This window comes from Ranitomeya variabilis, chromosome 4 (assembly GCF_051348905.1).
Source record: "Ranitomeya variabilis isolate aRanVar5 chromosome 4, aRanVar5.hap1, whole genome shotgun sequence".
In the NCBI taxonomy this organism is placed as follows: domain Eukaryota; kingdom Metazoa; phylum Chordata; class Amphibia; order Anura; family Dendrobatidae; genus Ranitomeya; species Ranitomeya variabilis.
In genome coordinates, this window is record NC_135235.1 from 603,126,506 (window position 1) to 603,149,343 (window position 22,838).

General features: G+C 43.3%; 1 protein-coding gene across 2 annotated transcripts in view; it reads right to left on the minus strand.

The window, feature by feature from the left end:
* PREX1 (phosphatidylinositol-3,4,5-trisphosphate dependent Rac exchange factor 1) overlaps positions 1–22,838 on the minus strand; it is a 136,552-nt gene that overhangs the window by 70,402 nt on the left and 43,312 nt on the right. For both annotated transcript variants that reach the window (XM_077253294.1, XM_077253295.1), the window contains exons 3-8: positions 12,499–12,621; positions 8,821–8,925; positions 8,061–8,162; positions 6,815–6,976; positions 1,858–1,991; positions 1,357–1,472 (exon numbers count right to left, since the gene is read on the minus strand). In XM_077253294.1, the coding sequence (XP_077109409.1) occupies positions 1,357–1,472; positions 1,858–1,991; positions 6,815–6,976; positions 8,061–8,162; positions 8,821–8,925; positions 12,499–12,621 (742 nt within the window). The remainder of the gene's footprint in view (positions 1–1,356; positions 1,473–1,857; positions 1,992–6,814; positions 6,977–8,060; positions 8,163–8,820; positions 8,926–12,498; positions 12,622–22,838) is intronic.

Genomic DNA, 22,838 nt, shown 5'->3' on the forward strand with positions numbered 1-22,838 from the left:
GAGCTAAGAAAAATAGTGTGTATTTACCATGCCCCACCTCCAAAGAGCCACTATTGTAAAGAAACCAAATTTTCTCTGGTAACAATCCAGAGTTTGAGGTGTGTAAGCTACCAAACAATTGTCATGTGAATGAGAGTCAGGACCTGCAATATGAAGTCAATATATGGGGTTATATATGCAAAAGACAAAATTTGATCTTTCTGGGAGTTTCCACACAAGTAGATGCTACTCTACAGACTATACATCTATGAAGATACATGAGGATGCACTAGACAGCTGAATCTGTAGGCAAGTTCCTAGATACATACCGAATATAAGAGCAGATACCCAAAACATGACCAACATAAGGCACCTCAACCCCTGCCAAAAATGACCTGCAGATGGCATCTCAGTCTATGCCAAAACATGACCAACAGATGGTTCCTCAACCTTTGCTAAATATCAACTTGCACTATTATCACTGCTAAGAAACAGACAACTGGAAGCACCTTAGCCATTAACACAACTTTAACAACTTGTATATCACCTGCATGGCTTCCACCTTAACCTCTGCCAAAAAGTCACCCACCCCAGCAGAGCTGAGACACCGCATAGGTTTTATCTTCTCCAGGACTGTCATTGGTCTAAAAGGAGGTGACTTGTGCTCATAAAAGACAGGGAAGGATGACGATCACGACAATTATGATGATGACAAACCTGTACAAATTACACCATCTCCACATTAACACTTGATTAAATCATTTTAAAAAGGTGGAATTTTATCAAGGTCATTGAGGCAGTATTTTAACGTACAAAAGTTGCATATACTGGAGCACAACAATTTTGTGCTAAATTTGCAACGTTTCACCCCTCTTGCCATTTTTTTTAAAGGGAAAAGGAGAGATTTTAGCTAAAGTGAAGTCAAATCTACTATAATTTGTCAGAAATTGGCATCAATTTCAGCACAAATCTAAATCTGATCAATGCAGGGTTACATTCTTGTGTACAAACATCCAAAAACACACCAACTTTATTAGGAGGAGTGTGCCCTTATGAAACTTTGGCTCACTTTACTACAAGGTAATGGGCTTTAAGAATGGAGTGTGAAATGCCAATGTAAAGAGTTAAATCACAAACAGAATCCGGTTAAGCAGAGGGGACCCCAATTGCAAGCCGCCCTTGTCCATCTCCTAGAATACTGAGCCACCTATGATCCCACGGTAATCCTGGAGACCAAGAGTCAATGCTATTAGCCCCAAAGCCATTGAAAAGACAGACCTTTTGCCCTCGGGTATAGTGACTGGACACATGGGATTCTGGGACCAAACACCAGGGGCACAAGACATTTTATAAGCGGATCCTGTAAATTGCCCCTACCTGTCCCATCCTCTACATTTTCCACCTCCATGACCTCTGTATTGATCCTCCCTCGGAAAATGTACAATGAGCCGTTGATGGACTTGGTTCTCTTTGTGGATTTCTTTCCCGCAACCCTGGAAGGAAATAGTGCACAAGTGAAAGATAGCATAAAATTAAGTGAAGTCAAAAATGTGCAGACACCCCACATACCATTTAAAAGGGGAAATTTCTGGACAAAGTGACAAGAAAACCACGGGGTCAGCACAGCGCACAGCTGAGGATCTGTTACAATGGTGACTGTCAAACTGGCCATATATATTAATCAAATTAATCAAAGTTGACTGAACCCTATGAGTTTTGTAAGGGAGAGGGGATCCGATTATCTGCTCCTAGTAGATCAGGGGCTGCCGTCAAGGTACATGCCTTACATAAACGGGTCATGAGTTCTTTTGGGGAGATGGGGAAGAGATTTCTGTATAAGGGGAGCGCTAGAGATTATCAACTTTAACCATTTCTCACCTGGATTTTCTCTTGCAATAAACCAACAGGTTGTCGAACAGGAAGAACATACGTTCCTGGATATTTCCAGCTGATATCTTGAGCAGTGTCCCCTGGAGGAGCAGCTGAGTACAGATGTCTGTAAGGTTTGAGCCCTACACCCAGAAAAATATGTCTATATTTCATTAATTATAAACATGTTCAATCGTTATCTACTAATGATACTGCAATGTCAAATAAATGGTGGAAAAGAAAGAGAATAAACTAATGTATGTATACACACCACAGTACCACTTCTCCTGTCCCGTATACTGGATGTCATTCTCAGAATCTGTATTATCCTGTATATATACACTGCACAGTACCACTTCTCCTGTCCTGTATACTGAGTGTAATTCTCAGTATCTGTATTGTCCTGTATATATACACTGCACAGTACCACTTCTCCTGTCCTGTATACTGGGGGTAATTCTCAGTATCTGTATTATCCTGTATATACACACTGCACGGTACCACTTCTCCTGTCCTGTATACTGGGTGTAATTCTCAGTATCTGTATTATCCTGTATATATACACTGCACAGTACCACTTCTCCTGTCCTGTATACTGGGTGTAATTCTCAGTATCTGTATTATCCTGTATATATACACTGCACAGTACCACTTCTCCTGTCCTGTATACTGGGTGTCATTCTCAGTATCTGTATTATCCTGTATATACACTGTACAGTACCACTTCTCCTGTCCTGTATACTGGGTGTAATTCTCAGTATCTGTATCATCCTGTATATATACACTGCACAGTACCACTTCTCCTGTCTTGTATACTGGGTGTAATTCTCAGTATCTGTATTATCCTGTATATATACACTGCACAGTACCACTTCTCCTGTCCTGTATACTGGGTGTAATTCTCAGTACCTATATTATTCTGTATATATACACTGCACAGTACCACTTCTCCTGTCCTGTATATTGGGTGTAATTCTCAGTATCTGTATTATCCTGTATATATACACTGCACAGTACCACTTCTCCTGTCCTGTATACTGGGTGTAATTCTCAGTATCTGTATTATCCTGTATATATACACTGCACAGTACCACTTCTCCTGTCCTGTATACTGGGTGTAATTCTCAGTACCTATATTATTCTGTATATATACACTGCACAGTACCACTTCTCCTGTCCTGTATATTGGGTGTAATTCTCAGCATCTATATTATTCTGTATATATACACTGCACAGTACCACTTCTCCTGTCCTGTATATATACACTGCACAGTACCACTTCTCCTGTCCTGTATATATACACTGCACAGTACCACTTCTCCTGTCCTGTATACTGGGTGTAATTCTCAGTATCTGTATTATTCTGTATATACACTGTGTTCCAAATTATTATGCAAATTGGATTTAAGTGTCATAAAGATTTAATTGTTTTGTTTTTCAAATAAACTCGTGGATGGTATTGTCTCAGGGCTCAATGTATCACTGAAATCAATCTTAAACACATGTGATAATTAGTTTTCCAGGTAATTCTAATTAAAGGAAAACTACTTAAAAATGATGTTCCACATTATTAAGCAGGTCACAGTTTTCAAGTAACATGGGAAAGAAAAAGGATCTCTCTGCTGCCGAAAAGCATCAAATAGTGCAATGCCTTGGTGAAGGGATGAAAACATTAAAAATTTCCCGAAAACTTAAGCGTGATCATCATAGTGTTAAGAGATTTGTGGCTGTATCTGAGCACAGATGTGTTTATGCTGATAAAGGCATAATGAGGAAGATTTCTGCCAGGCAAGTTCATCGGATTAAGAGAGCAGCTGCTAAAAAGCCATTACAAAGCAGCAAACAGATATTTGAAGCTGCTGGTGCCTCTGGAGTCCCTCAAACCTCAAGGTGTAGGCTCCTTCAAAGGCTTGCTGTGGTGCGTAAACCTACTATTCGGCCACCCTTAAACAGTGTTCACAAGCAGAAATGGTTGCATTGGGCCCTCACATACATGAAGTCTAATTTCCAAACAGTCTTGTTTACTGATAAGCGTTGAGCAACCCTGGATGGTCCAGATGGATGGAGTAGTGGATGGTTGGTGGATGGCCACCATGTCCCAACAAGGCTGCAACATCAGCGAGGTGGAGGAGTCATGTTTTGGGCCGGAATCATGGAGAAACAACTGGTAGGGCCCTTTAAGGTTCCTGAAGGTGTGAAAATGACCTCTGCAAAGTATACTGTATAGAGTTTCTGACTGACAACTTTCCTCCATGGTATAAAAAGCAGAAATGTGCCTTCAGGAGCAAAATCATCTTCATGCTGACAATGCACCATCTCATGCTGCAAAGAATACCTCATTGGCTGCTATGGGCATAAAAGGAGATAAACTCATGCTGTGGCCACCATCTTCCCCTGACCTCAACCCTATAGAGAACCTTTGGAGTATCATCAAGCAAAAGATCTATGAGGGTGGGAGGCAGTTCACATCAAAACAGCAGCTCAGGGAGGGAAGAAATACAAGCAGAAACTCTCCAAAAACTCACAAGTTCAATGGATGCAAGAATTCTGAAGGTGATATCAAAGAAGGGCTCCTATGTTAACATGTAACTTGGCCCGCTAGGATGTTTTGGAGTTAAATAGCTTTTTTGTTCAGTGAATGTGACCTCCTAATGCTGCAAATTCCACAAATGAGCATTTTCAGTTCTTTAAAACATATCAAATGTTTAGAAATTCTACTGTGCATAATAATTTGGAACAGTGCATTTTAAGTTTTTATTCATTTTGGAGATTATAGTGTTATCATTGGGAGGTTTCTTCAATAAAATTCGAGGTATACTCTAACAGGTGATTACTTTTATTAGACTGACTGTCATTTGCACCAACCATTTAGGAAAATCCGATAAAAATGTCAGTTGCATAATAATTTGGAACATAGTGTATACACTGCACAGTACCACTTCTCCTGTCCTGTATACTGGGGGTAATTCTCAGTATCTGTATTATCCTGTATATATACACTGCACAGTACCACTTCTCCTGTCCTGTATACTGGGGGTAATTCTCAGTATCTGTATTATCCTGTATATATACACTGCACAGTACCACTTCTCCTGTCCTGTATACTGGGTGTAATTCTCAGTATCTGTATTATCCTGTATATATACACTGCACAGTACCACTTCTCCTGTCCTGTATACTGGGTGTAATTCTCAGTACCTGTATTATCCTGTATATATACACTGCACAGTACCACTTCTCCTGTCCTGTATACTGGGTGTAATTCTCAGTATCTGTATTATCCTGTATATATACACTGCACAGTACCACTTCTCCTGTCCTGTATACTGGGGGTAGTTCTCAGTATCTGTATTATCCTGTATATATACACTGCACAGTACCACTTCTCCTGTCCTGTATACTGGGGGTAGTTCTCAGTATCTGTATTATCCTGTATATATACACTGCACGTTACCACTTCTCCTGTCCTGTATACTGGGTGTAATTCTCAGTACCTGTATTATCCTGTATATATACACTGCACAGTACCACTTCTCCTGTCCTGTATACTGGGTGTAATTCTCAGTATCTGTATTATTCTGTATATACACACTGCACAGTACCACTTCTCCTGTCCTGTATACTGGGTGTAATTCTCAGTATCTGTATTATTCTGTATATACACACTGCACAGTACCATTTCTCCTGTCCTGTATACTGGGTGTCATTCTCAGTACCTGTATTGTCCTGTATATATACACTGCACAGTACCACTTCTCCTGTCCTGTATACTGGGTGTAATTCTCAGTATCTATATTATCCTGTATGTATACACTGCACAGTACCACTTCTCCTGTCCTGTATACTGGGTGTAATTCTCAGTATCTGTATTATCCTGTATATATACACTGCACAGTACCACTTCTCCTGTCCTGTATACTGGGTGTAATTCTCAGTATCTGTATTATTCTGTATATACACACTGCACAGTACCACTTCTCCTGTCCTGTATACTGGGTGTAATTCTCAGTATCTGTATTATTCTGTATATATACACTGCACAGTACCACTTCTCCTGTCCTATATACTGGGGGTAATTCTCAGTATCTGTATTATCCTGTATATATACACTGCACAGTACCACTTCTCCTGTCCTGTATACTGGGTGTCATTCTCAGTATCTGTATTATCCTGTATATATACACTGCACAGTACCACTTCTCCTGTCCTGTATACTGAGTGTAATTCTCAGTATCTGTATTATCCTGTATATATACACTGCACAGTACCACTTCTTCTGTCTTGTATACTGGGTGTAATTCTCAGTATCTGTATTATCCTGTATATATACACTGCACAGTACCACTTCTCCTGTCCTGTATACTGGGTGTCATTCTCAGTATCTGTATTATCCTGTATATATACACTGCACAGTACCACTTCTCCTGTCCTGTATACTGGGTGTAATTCTCAGTATCTGTATTATCCTGTATATATACACTGCACAGTACCACTTCTCCTGTACTCTATGCTGGATATAATTGTCAGTATCTGCCCTTATTCTCCAGACACACCCTGCACGGTATGACTTCTCCTGTCCTGTATACTGGGTGTAATTCTCAATATCTGGTATCTTGTATATATCAACACTGCACATTACCACTTCTCATCCTATATGATGGGTGTAATTCTTGGAATCAGTTCCTTTTAAGTATCACTGCACAGTACCAGTTCTTTTGCTCTGTATTTGTGTACGGTACACAGTACCACTTTTCCCACCTTATGTATATACTAGCTGAAGAGCCCGGCGTTGCCTGGGCATAGTAAATATCTGTGGTTAGTTATAGCACCTTACTTCTCTTATTTTCCCATCACGCCTCATTTTCCCCCTCACATCTCTCATTTTCTCCCTTACACCTCTCATTTTCCCCCTCACTCCGTACAGTGCACAGTACCACTTTTCCCACCTTATGTATATATTACAGACCTCCCATCCTTCTATGTGGGACTGTAATTGCTCCAGGGCCTCAAGTTTCTCCATCTGCCTCTTGGTTTCGTTGATGTTGGTACACACAGTCTTCATTGCTTGCAGGGCACTATGTACTGGCTGGTGGTCCGGGTGTTTTGCTGGGGTCCTTTTTGCCAGTTCCTTTATTAAATTAATACACTGTAAATAATTTCCTCCTCCTTCAAAGTTCATTGTATAATTTGCCATTGTTGAGAATAAGCTAGTGACAGGAGGCGATGCAGAGCTCATTATATGTTTACCCTCATTTCTATCCACAAAGGCAGAATATTCTTCCCCCAGAACTTAGACACCAGGACAACATGGAGGAGCAGCAGTCACGATATCAAAGTGCCGTGAACTGAAAGGACTTAAAAGGCAGGGGTAAGCGGAATAAGTGTGACTGCAGCTCTAGATGTGACTGGAGTACTGACTACCAGGATTCCCAACTACTCCTCACCACCTGTGTTTGTTTGCCTTAAATTAATATTTGGCGCAGAACGCGCTGAATATTTCCTGAATGTAACAGATTGAAGTATCAGCGCTGATAAACACAGCTGTGCGGCAGCAGAGCTGCAGTAGAAACAGGAACTAGAAAAGCAAAAAGTTTTTGTGATGGGATCCGAAACCAACCTAATTTCCTGTGGTTTATTTATAAAAGCCAGAACATCCCTAATCCTGTGCCGGAGGATTACACAATGTCACCAAGTCACTGACACTATGAAGAGTCACAATTTTCAGAGGAGCACAGGAAGATACCTGGGAATTCTCTTATTCCACAAGTATAACCAGCCGAATTCTATAAAGTTCGCTACAGTACTTTACTGGAGACTTACGGTAAATTCCTGGCCGCTAAGTGCTCAGCAGTAAATTTACCCCAAAAATTGTGCCCTGGCCATGACATCCCCACCTACAGTACTACTAAAGAATTTTTATGGTCTGTCATATGGTGATAGTCTGTCTGCTATAATAAATAGGCTCCTCGGGGGCGGGCACATCATTGTGACTCCCACCCACCATCTGACAGCAGCTCACTCAAGGCATATTCCATGTGGCAGTTATGCCCCTACATAAAGCTTTGTGTTGCATCTGTCTTTGTGGAGGGTTGACCCCATGAAAGCTTAGTCTTTTCTAGACACTAGGGCATGTATCAAAGCATCATAAGGGGGCTATATGCACCCCAACCTCCACATGACTGCTCACAAAAGTAGCTTGGAGTCCTATGTACCTTGAGGAGCAGTGGATACTTGCAGATCCTCTGTATGGGGGTTAGCAGGTAGCCTTCCAGGGGGATGTCTGTCGTCTTGCGGCCACCGAGTAACATGCAGCTCTTATAGAGACAAAATTATCAGAAGTAATGATTGCACGATATTTCTAATCATTTAATGGGATATGTTACATAGGCTTCGAAAACAGGTCTCTATGTTTAATATTGGTTTCACCCAGAGCGAAGGATAATATATAGTGGCGTCATGTTTAAAAATCAGTGTAAAATATCAATGTTGTCCCATCAGATTGTTTCTGCCCACAAAAGCTCGAATCTGGTTGGTTGGGTGATGCGGATTATGTTGGCTTCGGTGATGCTTATTATTGTGTTGTAGATGCAACCATGGCAGAATATGGAGCAAAAACTAAGGATTTATAAAAACAAGAAAATTGCATCTATTTTGGTGGCGGTATATCTATGTGACCCATGAAGCGATATAACATGATATCGGGATCAGTGCTGCAGGCTGCAGCAAGGTCACCAATTACCCAAATCTGATAAACTAAGAGCAGAAACTTGGGCACTGACAGGAAACAGCAATTTTTAAGGAACAGAAGCCCCTGCAAGGCTGTTTTGTGCTTCGCCGATAATAGCCCTAGTCCCTGTAGCTTCTGTGTCCAAGATTCATCAATTGAAAATGGCTGACTAATGTCATGAAGGACCACAAGTTGCAGCAATTGTGGAAAGACCACCGGATGTAGTGCGGACATGTGAGACTCACCAGCAGGAAGGCTCGGACACTAGGGACTTTGTTCAGCTCCATCAGCAGCCTTAGGGCTTTCTCGTGGTTGCTGCAGTATTCCTCGTAGACACAGAAACGATCCTTCTGCAAGGAAAAAAAAATACAAATCAAATAGTTTAATATGCGAGCGGTACAAATAATGGGGACTCCATCCCCCATGCCACACTTTCGTACTCCTTACCCCCTTTACATCAGGAGTCCTAAGTGACAGCCACTGAGGAAGGGGTGACCAAAAGGGTGAACAGAAGTTGTCAGAGTCTGACAGACGAAGATTATTCAGAGCTTATTTGAATGGGGAGGGATTTTTCTTTTTATGCCAAGAGGTCAGAGATGATGTTTTGTTTTTTTTTTTTGGGGGGGGGGAGGGTGGGGGGGAATTAAGACAGTAAAATCTATTCAGACAATAGATCCAGTAAATTCGCCTGTCCCGCAATCAATAATCGAGGATCAGGTTCTAAAAATGGAGGTGACAACACAGACCAATCCTGCTCTGGCTCTGGGAGGGGGAAAACACCATGATGAAAGGGAACGCCGCCTTTACAATCCCAGGAAATTAGGTTGCAGTGCTCTATGTGCTGGTCACCGTCCCTCCTCCTTGACCGTTGCTGCTTTGTGGTCAAGGGGTAATTTCCGTAGAGGCGGGTGCGGCTATGTGAGCTCAGTGGACATTACACCCTCAAATAAAGGCCCTACTGCACCCAGCCGAATTTCCACAATATGATCTCAGATTTGTGCCATGTTTCATGTGGGACTTTCTGCTCCTTTGCAGCGCTTCATTTCAGCGGTCATCTCAAGCTTCAGGACCATATAAAATCCTTATTCCTGAGTGAAATCACCTAGTATCAGTGTGCACCCACATACTTTGACCTAGGGGTGACAGCACGCACATCATGATGACTGTGCATAGGCAGGACAATGTGTGGACAGACACATCCAGGTGACATCACCTCCTCACTCACTGGTTTTCCTCTCTGTCTCCGTCTCAGGCAAAATCTGCCTGAGCGGCCTCTTCATATCAGCATTGTCGTCATTGTTTCCACAGGAAAAAGACAAGAGAAGGAAATCTGACAGGAAATAGATCGGTGTACCCAGGAGTGCATGTATGTGTGTAGTGTACGGTGTATATATATATGTGCAGAATATGTAAGTACAGTGTATAGTATATTTGTGTAGGGTGTACCTGTGTAGTATATAGCACTGTTCATACAATGTTTTTCCATTTCTTATTGTAATGTGCACATTGTAGATTCATACTAAAGGCAGAAAAAAACAATGAGTGATACATAAGGAAACAAAAGATAAGGAAACGCGTGTAAAACAAACCAGAATGTATAAAACCGAAGATTCCTCACAGTCCCCCTCTTTTACTCTGATGATAGCTCTACACCCCCTTGGCATTCTCTCATGCAGCTTTATTAGGTATGACCTATAGTGGGTTACAAAGAACAGGTATGTCTTGTCAAGGGCTCATTTATGGAATTTTTCCCCTTCAGAAAGTGTTTGCGATCATCAGGTGTTCTCTGCAGAGGCAATATTGGTAGCTCCACACAGTGCTGAGTCTTATTCCACAACTGTTCTAAGCCAGAATATGGCAATTACCACTCAACTTAGTAAAGAGAGACAACAGTCCCTCATTACTTTTAAGAAAAAAAGGTAAGTCAATCCGGAAAATTGCTAGAATCTTGAAGGTACTGTCAAGTGCAGTCATGAAAACTATCAATCGCTATGATGAAACTGGCTCTCATGATTACTACCCCAGGAAAGGAAGACCAAGAATTACCTCTACTGCAGATGATCAGTTCATCAGCGTTACCAGCCTGAGAAACCATAATCTCACAGCAGCTGTGATAACAGCCCTCATAAATGACAGACATTAAGTAGTAACAAAAGGATAAAACTTGTGAGTTGTCAAATTGAGAGACATTTGATATATATATTTTCAGTGAACTCTACAGATGAAGTAGTAGACACATCTCAACATCAACTTCAAGAGCAACCTTTGAGAAGCAGGCCTTTACGGTCAAACAACTGCGAAGAAGCCACTACTGAGGACCACAAACAAGAGGAGACATATTTGGGCCAAGCTACACAAGGACTGGATTTAGATCAGATCAGTGGAAATTTATATTCTGGTCCGACGAGTCAAAATTTGAGATACAGTGGGTATGGAAAGTATTCAGACCCCTTTACATTTTTCATTCTTTGTTTCATTGCAGCCATTTGGTTAGTTCAAAAAAGTTCATTTTTTTCCTCATTAATGTACACTCTGCACCCCAGCTTGACTGAAAAAAAACAAATGTAGACATTTTCGCAAATATATTAAAAAAGAAAAACTGAAATATCACATGGTCAAAGAGTGAAAAATTTAAAGGGGTCTGAATACTTTACGTACCCACTGTATAGCTTGTCCCAATCTCTGTGTCTTTGTGAGACGCAGAAAAGGTTAGCGGATGGTTTCTACATGTGTGGTGCCCACTGTGAGACATGTAGGTAGGTGGGTGAGATGGTGTCAGAGGTGCTTTTCTGTTGACAATGTTATTTATTTATGCCAAATCTAAGGAATACATGGCTACCACAGCATTCTGCAGCAACATACCATGTTTGCACCTAGTTTGACCATCATTTATGTTGTAATAAGACAATGACCCAAAACACGAGCAAACAATGTAAGGGCTAAATGACCAAGGAGAGGGATAGAGGCTGTGTCAGATGACATGACATTCCACTACCAGCCGACCTCAACCCAACTGAGATGGTTTGGGATGAGTTGGATACAGAGTGAAAGAAGAGCAGACAAGTGCTCAGCTCCTCTGAAAATTTGTGCTTTTGCTACCTTCAATCTGAATCTACAATGTGCACATTCCTTTAAGAACAAGGAAAATCATTGCATGAACAGATGTGGGCAAAATTTTGATGGGTACTGTTTGTGTATTGTAAATGTATGTTTTCAGAGGTATGTATGTGTTATTTCCACTTTGTGATCTCATTAAGGAGTTATTATTCCTCACGTTTCCTTCATATTTTGCAATCTATAATCTGGAACTTGTTGGATTCCATTACTGGTGAATTTGCTCTGAGCTGAAGACTTGAATCAGAAGTGAAATGATGTGACCAGTGTGCGCCATGCAGATTACTGATGAAGTAGATGGGACATTGTGTGATTTCTCTTACATCGGGAACGACATTAGGATCATTGTCAGGAGGATGAGGAGATGCAGTGAGGATTCTGACCGCCATCGAGGTGTTTATGTTTTGTAGAAGATCAGAGATGATGATGGGAAATTCACGTCTCACCTGACATCAATAATCCTGCAGAGTTTTGGCAACTTTTGGAGTCAGGAAGTGAGAAACAATCTGAATGGTTACAGATCCAGCAGGGTGAACACATGTTCCTGCACAGCTGCCAGGATGCCACCTCTGACCCCACCAACAGAGCGGCTGCACAGAGAAACAAGTGCATACCAGTGCTCTCTTCAACCGGCAATTCTAATCTGATCTCCTGCAGTCCCATGTAACCCCCGTGTATGGTGGAGGAGGTTGCAGAAGTTATATGTGACGAGAGTTGCTGTGGTTAGTGCAAAGTTTCTCAACTCTTAAGATTTCTAGTGCCGAATTAACATCATAAATCAGATAGGCTGCAAGAAGTTTCATACTCACAAACTGCTGGAAGATGTTTCCCAGCTCGTGCTGCGGATGAGGCTCCGGCTGGAGACGACTCTCCAGTGCTGCCAGAAACTCACAGTGAACCTGCAGGATGTCCTCCATGTTGGAGAATAAAATCTGAAGAAAGAAAGAAACATGATATGAAGAGAGCAGGAGACACAAAAATTCCATATAAAACATTACATCATATAGGGGACAGTCCGTAAGAGACTATGTAGTTACATAATAGAGGTTTGTCCATAGGAGGTTGTGTAATTATATCAGATACAGTACAGTCTATAGGAGGTCATACACTATAGGGGATAAATAGTAAAAGAAGGGTAGCATTCAATTAAGTTAAAATACGAGTTGATATATGGTTTGACTCCCACAACATGAATGTAACATTTCGGCTCACCCTTAGCCCCTGATTCAAACTTTCAAGCTAGAATTTTGGTGTAAAAGCTTTGAAAAGACTCAAAATGTTGAAGCAACTCAAATATTTGGTGTAATCACGTCAACCTCTTGTACTAGCTCCGATAATATGGGCAGAGTTGGGGCACGACAGAGGCCTGACGACAAACTCATGACAAGCGGCAGCGCGAGGAGGATTTGTGGCAAGGTGCACAAAGGTGTACACCACTCGTTCGATGGTTCTGATTCGTGAAGAGGCGCATTCAGGAATCAGGAGTGTCTGACTCCAGCAACCTCCTTCACCAACACCGCCAGTTTTGATGAATAATCTCCTTAGCCGTTTTCTAATGTAATATTATTACACAGGCAGCCCACACGGCACATAAAAAGGATGTCACATTAACAAATACATCGTTAATCCAAAAAATAAACTATTAATAACATATTTATGCGCCGCAGCCCATTTTCGAGCCATAACTTTTTTATTTTTTCGTCAATATGGCCATGTGAGGGCTTATTTTTTGCAGGTCAAGTTGTTCTTTTGAATGACACCACTGGTTTTACCATATAGTGTACAAAAACAGGAAAAAAATTCCAAATGCGGTACAATTGTAAAAAAAAGTGCAATTCCACAATATTTTATTTTTTTTAACCATGTTCACCAAATGCTAAAACTGACCTGCCATTATGATATTCCAGGTCATTTCGAGTTCATAGACACCGAACAGGTCAAGGTTCTTTTTTATTTAAGTGGTGAAAAAAAATCCAAAGTTTGTTAAAAAAAAAAAAAAAAAAAAAATACTTGCGTCATTTTCCGAGACCCGTAGCGAATACATTTTTCATTATCTCGGGTTGGGTGAGGGCTTATTTTTTCCATGCCGAGCTGACATTTTTAATGATGCCATTTTGGTGCAGATACAATCTTTTGATCGTCCGTTATTGCATTTTAATGCAATGTTGTTGTAACCCAAAAAAAAAAAACAACTTCTGGCGTTTTGACTTTTTTCTCATCACGCCGTTTAGCGATCGGGTTAATTCCCTTTTTATATGGTTGGATGGATGCGGATTACCTGCGGAATTACCGTGGTTTTTATGCGGATTCCACCTGCGGCTTTACACCTGCGGATTCCCATTATGGAGCAGGTGTAAACCGCTGTGGAATCCACACAAAGAATTGACATGCTGCGGAATAAACAACACTACGTTTCCGCGCATTTTTTTCGGCAGCATGTGCGTGCAGCGCCCCAGAGTCCTGGTCGTTGCAGTACTGTTGCTCCGCCACTAAGGGGGGCTATGGTACGTCTGATGGCACTGAAGGAGTTCACCTGACCAGGTATCACAGACACCAATACACTTCATAGTCTGGCCTCCAGGGGGAGCTAAGGGCGCTATGTATTAGGCCACACCTCACAATCTGGTAAAACTGGGGGTTAGATAGGAAGTTAGACAGAAAGCTGACTGGGTTGGAACCAGGCAACATCCTGTGGCAGAGGGTGTTGCAGGGGAAGATTCAGGGGGGTCCCTGTCAGGGGTGGGATCCTGACAGAGGCCTAGCGAACAGAAAGAACGTTACAGGACCGCGCCTGCACTTCATTGCGGTGGTACCCCAAGAAAGGACAAGAAGCGAGGTTTATTGTGAAGAGTGAGAAACGAGATCAACGCAACAAGGAGAAAACACCAGTAGGAGTCGTGCTGTAAGATCGAGGCAACATCCTACTGAGGCGCATAGCCGGTGGCCGGAACGCCGAGGAAGTATTGAGCTCCAGGCCTTACTTCAAACCAACGGCAGGACAGTCAGTTATAGGCGGGCTGTCTCACCTAAATCACCTAAGCAGACATAGGGGGCAACAATGGGAGAGGGGTGACTCTAGGGTCCCGGAAGAACTCCAGGCCTACCTGTCATATGGGTGCGTCCTAGCCATATCATCTGGGGGACGGAGAAGAACATCAGAATCAGTTGTGAGGGAACATCAGAAACAGACACAACAGTTGTGAGGACTATCCCGTGGTGCTCAGCAGGCAAGGACTACAACACACAAGCGCTAGAAGGAAGGCACAGATTTCCACCTGCAAAGGGAGCTCTGGAGCTGCCATCGGACCGGCCGGTCTCAGCCAGCCCTGTTAGCCGTACTCTGGATTGAGGATCCTGAAGCCTTCAGTAAAGAGGTAAAGAGACTGCAACTCTGTGTCCTCGTTATTCATCGTACCCTGCACCACACATCATCACTCTCAACTTTTACTGGACGCCCCTTAGCAGGGTCACGGACCGGGTCTAGCCACCGTGACAATCCCAGAACCGAGACAGAGAGGCCCGGTACCGGGTACCCCTCGGCCCTGCGACAGTGGGGGCGCTCCATGCGCTGCGGATTTTGTTTTCCATAGGTTTACATGGTACTGTAAACTCGTGGAAAACAGCTGCGAATCCGCAGCATCAAAACCGCTGCGGATCAGCAGCAAAATCCGCAGCTTGTGCACATACCCTAAAGGTCTGCAGGAGACCTCTGGTTGTCATGCCAACCCATCAGTGACCCGTGATCACGAGACGGGGGTCACCAATGGGCGGATTTCTGCCGGAAGCGCATGTTAGATGCCGTTGTCGGAGTTTAATGGGTTAAAAGCCGCGGGTGGATTGTGATTCCTCCAGCGGCTGTTCCAGATACATGTCGGCTGTTCAAAACAGCTGACATGTGCCGGAAAAGATGTGGGCTCAGCGCCGGAGCGCACATCAAAGGGGCAGACATGACATGCGCTGTACTAGTACGGGGCATGTCGTGAAGGGGTTAAGGGGGGCAATCTCTTTTTTACACAGGGCCATGTAGGTTTGGATTTATTTTTCTTAATAATAAAGACCTTTATTAAAAACTGCAATTTGTGTTTACTTGTATTATTTTTGTCTAATATTTAAATTTGTTTGGTGATCTGAAACATCTACGTGTGACAAACATGCAAAAGATTGGGAAATCAGGAACGGGTATATACACACAGTGATTATAAAAGATCCATCGGGTTTCAAAGAGGTATATTTAATAAATGTATTACATGCACAATAGTGAATTGCACATGATAAAGAACATAATCTCACAACATAATGTTGCCAGGTGTCCAAGGACCAGGGGCTCCTTCCCTGTTCCTAATGCTAGGGCGCCCTAGCGCACCCTCTTTCCCGGAACACATCCGATGTGAAGATGACAGTGCCATGTACCTAGCTTTAGGTCCTAAATCCACCCTTAGTCTGTACCCTTCCCCCATCAAGGGGTTAGGGGAGTAGTAGTAAACCGTAGTACACCAACCAGACTAACAAGGTAATAAGAACAGGTGTAACGAAAAATACCAAACATACAAATATACTCACACATATAACAGAGGAACGCATTGGGGATTGTAGGATGGGGTTAAACCAAAGTAGGAGAAGAAAGGGAATTATCACACACTCAAAACCTAGCAACAGTCACAGATAAACCCACCAAACGCCTTCTCTTATAATAACCAACAACCTCCAGCCATGCAGCATAAGCTATCCTCTGACAATGAGTGCTAGCCAGGACCTAGTTTATATAGGAGATGGGAGTGGCTAACAGTGCACAGCTGAGAGCCTAAATGCTCCAGGAGCTCTCAACAGAGTAGATTAACCCCTGCACTGCCAAAAAAAACTTGGTGAAGAAGGTGAAGTGCTTCTAATCAATGCTGGAGTAGAAATCAGACACTGTGGTCTCTTCTGCCTCCTCTCAGTCGCGATAAACCCGTGACACAAACTCTCCAAGTTTAGCACATAGTGTTTACAAATGTTTTCTTTGTCCTCCTTTTCTCAAGACACAAATCTATGTGTTAATCCATTTAGACCCAAACAAGTTGTAGCATGTCTTCGTTGGTGGTCATTAGAGCAGCTGTAAGGTGGTTCCAGAGCTCATCCAGTGTTGCTAGTAAAGGCAACATGTAAACAATGTCTTTGATGTTCCCCTTAAAGGAAGAAGTCACGCAATGTCAGATCGGGAGACCTTTGGGGGCCATCTGAAGAGTGCCACTTCAACATCGAAACAGCATCCAATGCACCAGTTTGGGAGTTCCTTGTTGATATAGCAAAGCATCTCTAAATGATAATGGAGTGGCGCGCTCAGCCTTGTTGGAAAATGAAGTTTCAGAAATCAATTTTCAGTTGCAAAAACACCCATTACATATCGCGGTACGAGGTACAATGTACCAATCAGTGTTTTTGGCGAAAATAAAAAGGACCCATACACCTTTGTTTTCAAGATTGCACAGAAAAAATTTACATTCGGAGACTCTCTTTCGATTTCCACAGTGCCATTGGGATTTTCCATTTCCTATATTTGGAAATTGTGACATTTCACCTTTCCGTTTAAGTGGAAGGTTGCTTCGTCACTGAACAATAATAATAATAATCTTTATTTTTATATAGCGCTAACATACAGTTTTGCACACATTATCATCACTGTCCCCAATGGGGCTCACAATCTAAATTCCCTATCAGTATGTCTTTGGAATGTGGGAGGAAACCGGAGTACCTGGAGGAAACCCACGCAAACACGGGGAGAACATACAAACTCCTTGCAGATGTTGTCCAAGGTGGGATTAGAACCCAGGACTCCAGCGCTGCAAGGCTGCAGTGCAATCCACTGAGCCACCGTGCTGCCCACGAACCGAAAACCAAATTCTTCATCTTCCAATGTTGCCTCAAAAAGTGCACAGAATTCATATCAGATGCTATGGTCGGCTGGCCATAAATGTTGCAATAACTGTATGCAATATGGTTTCTGGTGCAGTCGCTGTCGCAGAATCTTCAAGTCGGCTGAGGAATGGCAAGTTCCCATCAAGTTGATCTCTGTGGGCTACGTGAAAAGGTCTCACGAACCCTATCCGCCTGTAAAACTCGGTCTTCCACGGCTTTTACGTTTACATAAGCATCCTGTGTCCTTAAATTGTCAATACCACCGCAAAATACAAGCGAACACAGGTGGGTCACTTTCAAACTGTCTTCGGAACACTCGCCATATGGTAACAACTGATTTACATTTCTCATACTCTAAAACACGAAACACTTTTTCTTGCATAGTCGCCATTTTGGGATCTGATACTGCCCTGCCTCCTGGCGACTCACAAGCGAGTCTGCAAGTGCGAGTTACAAACTCTGAGATTTGACCTTTCGATAAGTTATTACAAATTTATGTCTTTGCAGTAATATGAATGTAAAACCAGATGAATCTTTTATAAATCACCCTGTATATAAAGTTGTTGTGAAGTTAGAAGCTTTCCAGCCCTGTTCCAGATTACAAAAATATGCACAAACTTTATTCCAACAAAATTAAAAATTACATTCTCTGTACATCCAAAAATATGCAGATTTTCCTAAATGTGTCAAGACTGAAATGCAGTCCCTATCATGGATCATTGTTTCACCACATCGGACAGGGGTGTTTTTTCTGTGCCAAGGATAGTTGCAGCCTTATCCAAGGTGAGCTGGTTCACACGTCTTATATATACAGTTGAGGCCTAAAGTTTTGAGACTGACATAAATTTTGGTTTTCACACAGTTTGCTTCTTCAGAGTTTTTAGATCTTTTGGTTGGATGTTTCTCTGGTTACTAAACTACATCAGTGTTTCATACGTTTTAACATTTTTATTGACAAATTCATCAAGTTTATTTCAAATTCTCAACATTTACCGTGTTGTCCCTTATTTTACAAGATCTAATCCCATTGAGAACCTGCAGCCAATCCCCAAAAAGTGGGTGTACAAACAAAAACACATAAATTTGTGATGAACTCCAAGCACTGATGAGACAAAAATGTCGGCTATCAGTCAGGATCTGGCCCAGAAGCTGATCTCCAGCTGCCAGGGCAAAGGGTAGAAGTCTTGGAAAATAAGGGACAACACTCCAAATATTGAGTCTTTCCATAATCTTTATATATTTGTTAAAAAAATATATATAAGATGATGATAATGATGAATGTTTGTTTCATGCCATCAGATACAGGGAACTCTCACAATATTGGATTCCAGGAGGATTCTAGGCTGCCGATGTGACAAATGACCCCAAGAGCCTACAGTCTAAACCTGACAGGTAACCAAGCTTTCTGAAGACAATGATGGCCACCAATATCTGACCCTCTCAGCATTTCCACTTCTTCCTGGCATCCAACCAGGGTCACACGGGGACTAATTAGGATCAGGCTGTATCAGCACATGCTCCAGACTCCTAACCTCAGAGCTGGGGCAGAGGAAGGAGCCGCTGACAGTGGGGCCTTTGATGCCTCTCATGTGGCTTCTAGTCACATTCCCCATAAAAGCTCCGCCCTGAATGGGGCTTCAGTAAGATAGAGACAGCTGGGAGACTTCTATGAGGACACAATGCTCAGCTGCTGCTCATAAAGGCTACATGGTGCGAGGCTGTGCTTCCTCCATTCACAGTACAGGACACATGGTCATCTGTTCATGGAAAGCAGGTGAAATGTGCTGCAGAGAAGAGTGACCACCAGAGAAAAGAAATGAGGCTGGAAATCAAGAACTTCCTTGGCATCGGCTGCATTACTATTAGTTATATGGTGCAGTCACCTCCATGCCCTGACCAAAGCAGCTTACTCACACTGAGGAGGGATATGAGGGATGAGAGAGTTAGAGAGCGGAGATGGAAAGGAAGTGATGGCTATGACAGGTGACCATTTCTGGTGGAAGTATTTGGTGCGAGGGATGTTCTGTGGTTGGAAATTGAAGGAGAAGCAGATTAGTCTTGGAAGTGAGAGGAACAGTCATACATGATTGTATAAACCTGCAGGATAAATTCATGATGAGGAGGAAGAAGATGAAGGCATAGGATGAGGAGACTAAATGGAATTTTACATAAGCTGAAAAATGTCCTCTAGTAGCGCTAGTTGTTGATTTTGGAAGCTGATCAGAGCTCATTTATTTTCAATGCCTCACTAGAGATAAGCGACCATCGTCGGCTCCCTCCTTATTCAGCAAGTTATAGCGCTTACCAAAGAAGCTGCCTCAGGAACCCGGATACCTGGAGCGCTCCCGATGATCAGCTGTTCGGCGCCGTAGCTGCATGTGTCACAGCTGTGTGACAGTCATACCACATGCATGGAGAGCCTGGGTGTTGTGATTCTCACACCGCCGCGACACATGCAGCTGCGGCGCCAAACACCTCATCATTGAGAGCTCTCCAGGTATCCGAGTTTCTTCAGTAAGCGCCATAGCTTGCCGAATAAGGAGGGAGCCGACGATGTTCGCTCATCTCTAATAAAAACTATAACAATTACCACTAAAAAGACCCACATATCTGAAACCGTAGAGGGGATTAAAGAGTGACCGCAGTGTTACTTTTAATTTCACAAATCAATGAATTTGAGAACGTTTGTGATATATCTTATCAGAGAAATATGCTACTTCATCCTCCTGGAATGACTTTTCATTCTCAACTTATTGCTATAATCTGTCAAATCTGCATTTAGTGAAGAAGATTCTGAGATTACTGAGATAGGAAACTGCAGTTGGTGCTTTTAAAATTCTTTTGAGGGAGCAGCTAGAGACAGACATTCTGCTGCAAGTTCTCACGCGGCCACAATTACAGTTCTCCACAGAACTTTATGCACACCAACGGTCATCTCCTCTCTCAGTAATACCTGTATTTACTGAAGACAGATATTAGCCGTGATTTAAGAATTTTGGAGAATAAAGAATCAGTCCAGGAGGAGAAAGAAGCAAATTTCTCTGAGAGGATATATCACAAATAGTATTATTATCACGTGCACTACTGAGTTATCAACATAAATTAAAACAACTGTTAGTCTTTAAAAAAACACACACACGATGACAAGGATGTTGATGTGGAGACCGAAGGGAAAGCAGATGTTGATTACAGTTTTTCCAGCAGAGTTGTCATGTTTCATTTTTGCAGTTCAGGTAACGGCTGCTGTGGGCACAAGGAGATGTCCCATACGTGAGCGAATATTATTATTACCGTATATACTCGAGTATAAGCAGACCCGAGTATAAGCCGACCCCCCTAATTTTGCCACAAAAAACTAGGAAAACTTATTGACTCGAGTATAAGCCTAGGGTGGAAAATGCAGCAGGTACCGGTGAATTTCAAAATTAAAAATAGATACTCCATACCGTTCATTATGGCCCCATAGATGCTCCACATAAAGCTGTGCCACATATAATGCTCTGCACCGTTCATTATGGCCCCATAGATGCTCCACATAAAGCTGTGCCATATATACAATGCTCTGCACCGTTGCCCCATAGCTGTGCCATATATATAATGCTCTGCACCGTTGCCCCATAGCTGTGCCATATATATAATGCTCTGCACCGTTGCCCCATAGCTGTGCCATATATATAATGCTCTGCACCGTTGCCCCATAGCTGTGCCATATAGTGCTCTGCACCATTGCCCCATAGCTGTGCCATATAGTGCTCTGCACCATTGCCCCATAGCTGTGCCATATAGTGCTCTGCACCGTCCATTATTGCCCCATAGCTGTGCCATATAGTGCTCTGCACCATTGCCCCATAGCTGTGCCATATAGTGCTCTGCACCATTGCCCCATAGCTGTGCCATACAGTGCTCTGCACCATTATTGCCCCATAGCTGTGCCATATAGTGCTCTGCACCATTATTGCCCCATAGCTGTGCCATATAGTGCTCTGCACCGTCCATTATTGCCCCATAGCTGTGCCATATAGTGCTCTGCACCATTGCCCCATAGCTGTGCCATATAGTGCTCTGCACCATTATTGCCCCATAGCTGTGCCATATAGTGCTCTGCACCATTGCCCCATAGCTGTGCCATATAGTGCTCTGCACCATTGCCCCATAGCTGTGCCATATAGTGCTCTGCACCATTGCCCCATAGCTGTGCCATATAGTGCTCTGCACCATTGCCCCATAGCTGTGCCATATAGTGCTCTGCACCCTCCATTATTGCCCCATAGCTGTGCCATATAGTGCTCTGCACCGTTGTCCCATAGCTGTGCCATATAGTGCTCTGCACCGTTGCCCCATAGCTGTGCCATATAGTGCTCTGCACCGTTGCCCCATAGCTCTGCCATATAGTGCTCTGCACCGTTGCCCCATAGATAGCTGTGCCATATAGTGCTCTGCACCGTTGCCCCATAGCTGTGCCATATAGTGCTCTGCACCGTTGCCCCATAGCTCTGCCATATAGTGCTCTGCACCGTTGCCCCATAGCTCTGCCATATAGTGCTCTGCACCGTTGCCCCATAGCTCTGCCATATAGTGCTCTGCACCGTTGCCCCATAGATAGCTGTGCCATATAGTGCTCTGCACCGTTGCCCCATAGCTGTGCCATATAGTGCTCTGCACCATTGCCCCATAGCTGTGCCATATCGTGCTCTGCACCGTCCATTATTGCCCCATAGCTGTTGCTGCTGCTGCAATAAAAAAAAAAAAAAAAACATACTCACCTCTCTTGCTTGCAGCTCCTCGGCGCCATCTTCCCGGCGTCTCTCCGCACTGACTGATCAGGCAGATGGCGGCGCGCACACTATATGCGTCATCGCGCCCTCTGCCTGAACACAGAGCGGAGAGACGCCGGGAAGATGGAGAGACGCCGGGAAGATGGCGCGACGCCCGGCGTGTGGAACGAGGACAGGTGAATATGTCATACTTACCTGCTCCCGGCGTCCCGCTCCTTCCCCCGGACAGCTGGTCTTCGGTGCCGCAGCCTCTTCCTCTATCAGCGGTCACCGGCACCGCTTCATTAGAGAAACGAATAGGCGGCTCCGCCCCTATGGGAGGTGGAGCAGCCTATTCATTTCTCTAATGAGCGGTCCCACGTGACCGCTCAGGGGAAGAGGCTGCGGCACCGAAGACAGTGTGACAGGCAGGGGGAGCGCCAGGATCACTGGGACTAGGTAAGTATATGACAGTGCTCACCCGCCGACCCCACCACCGA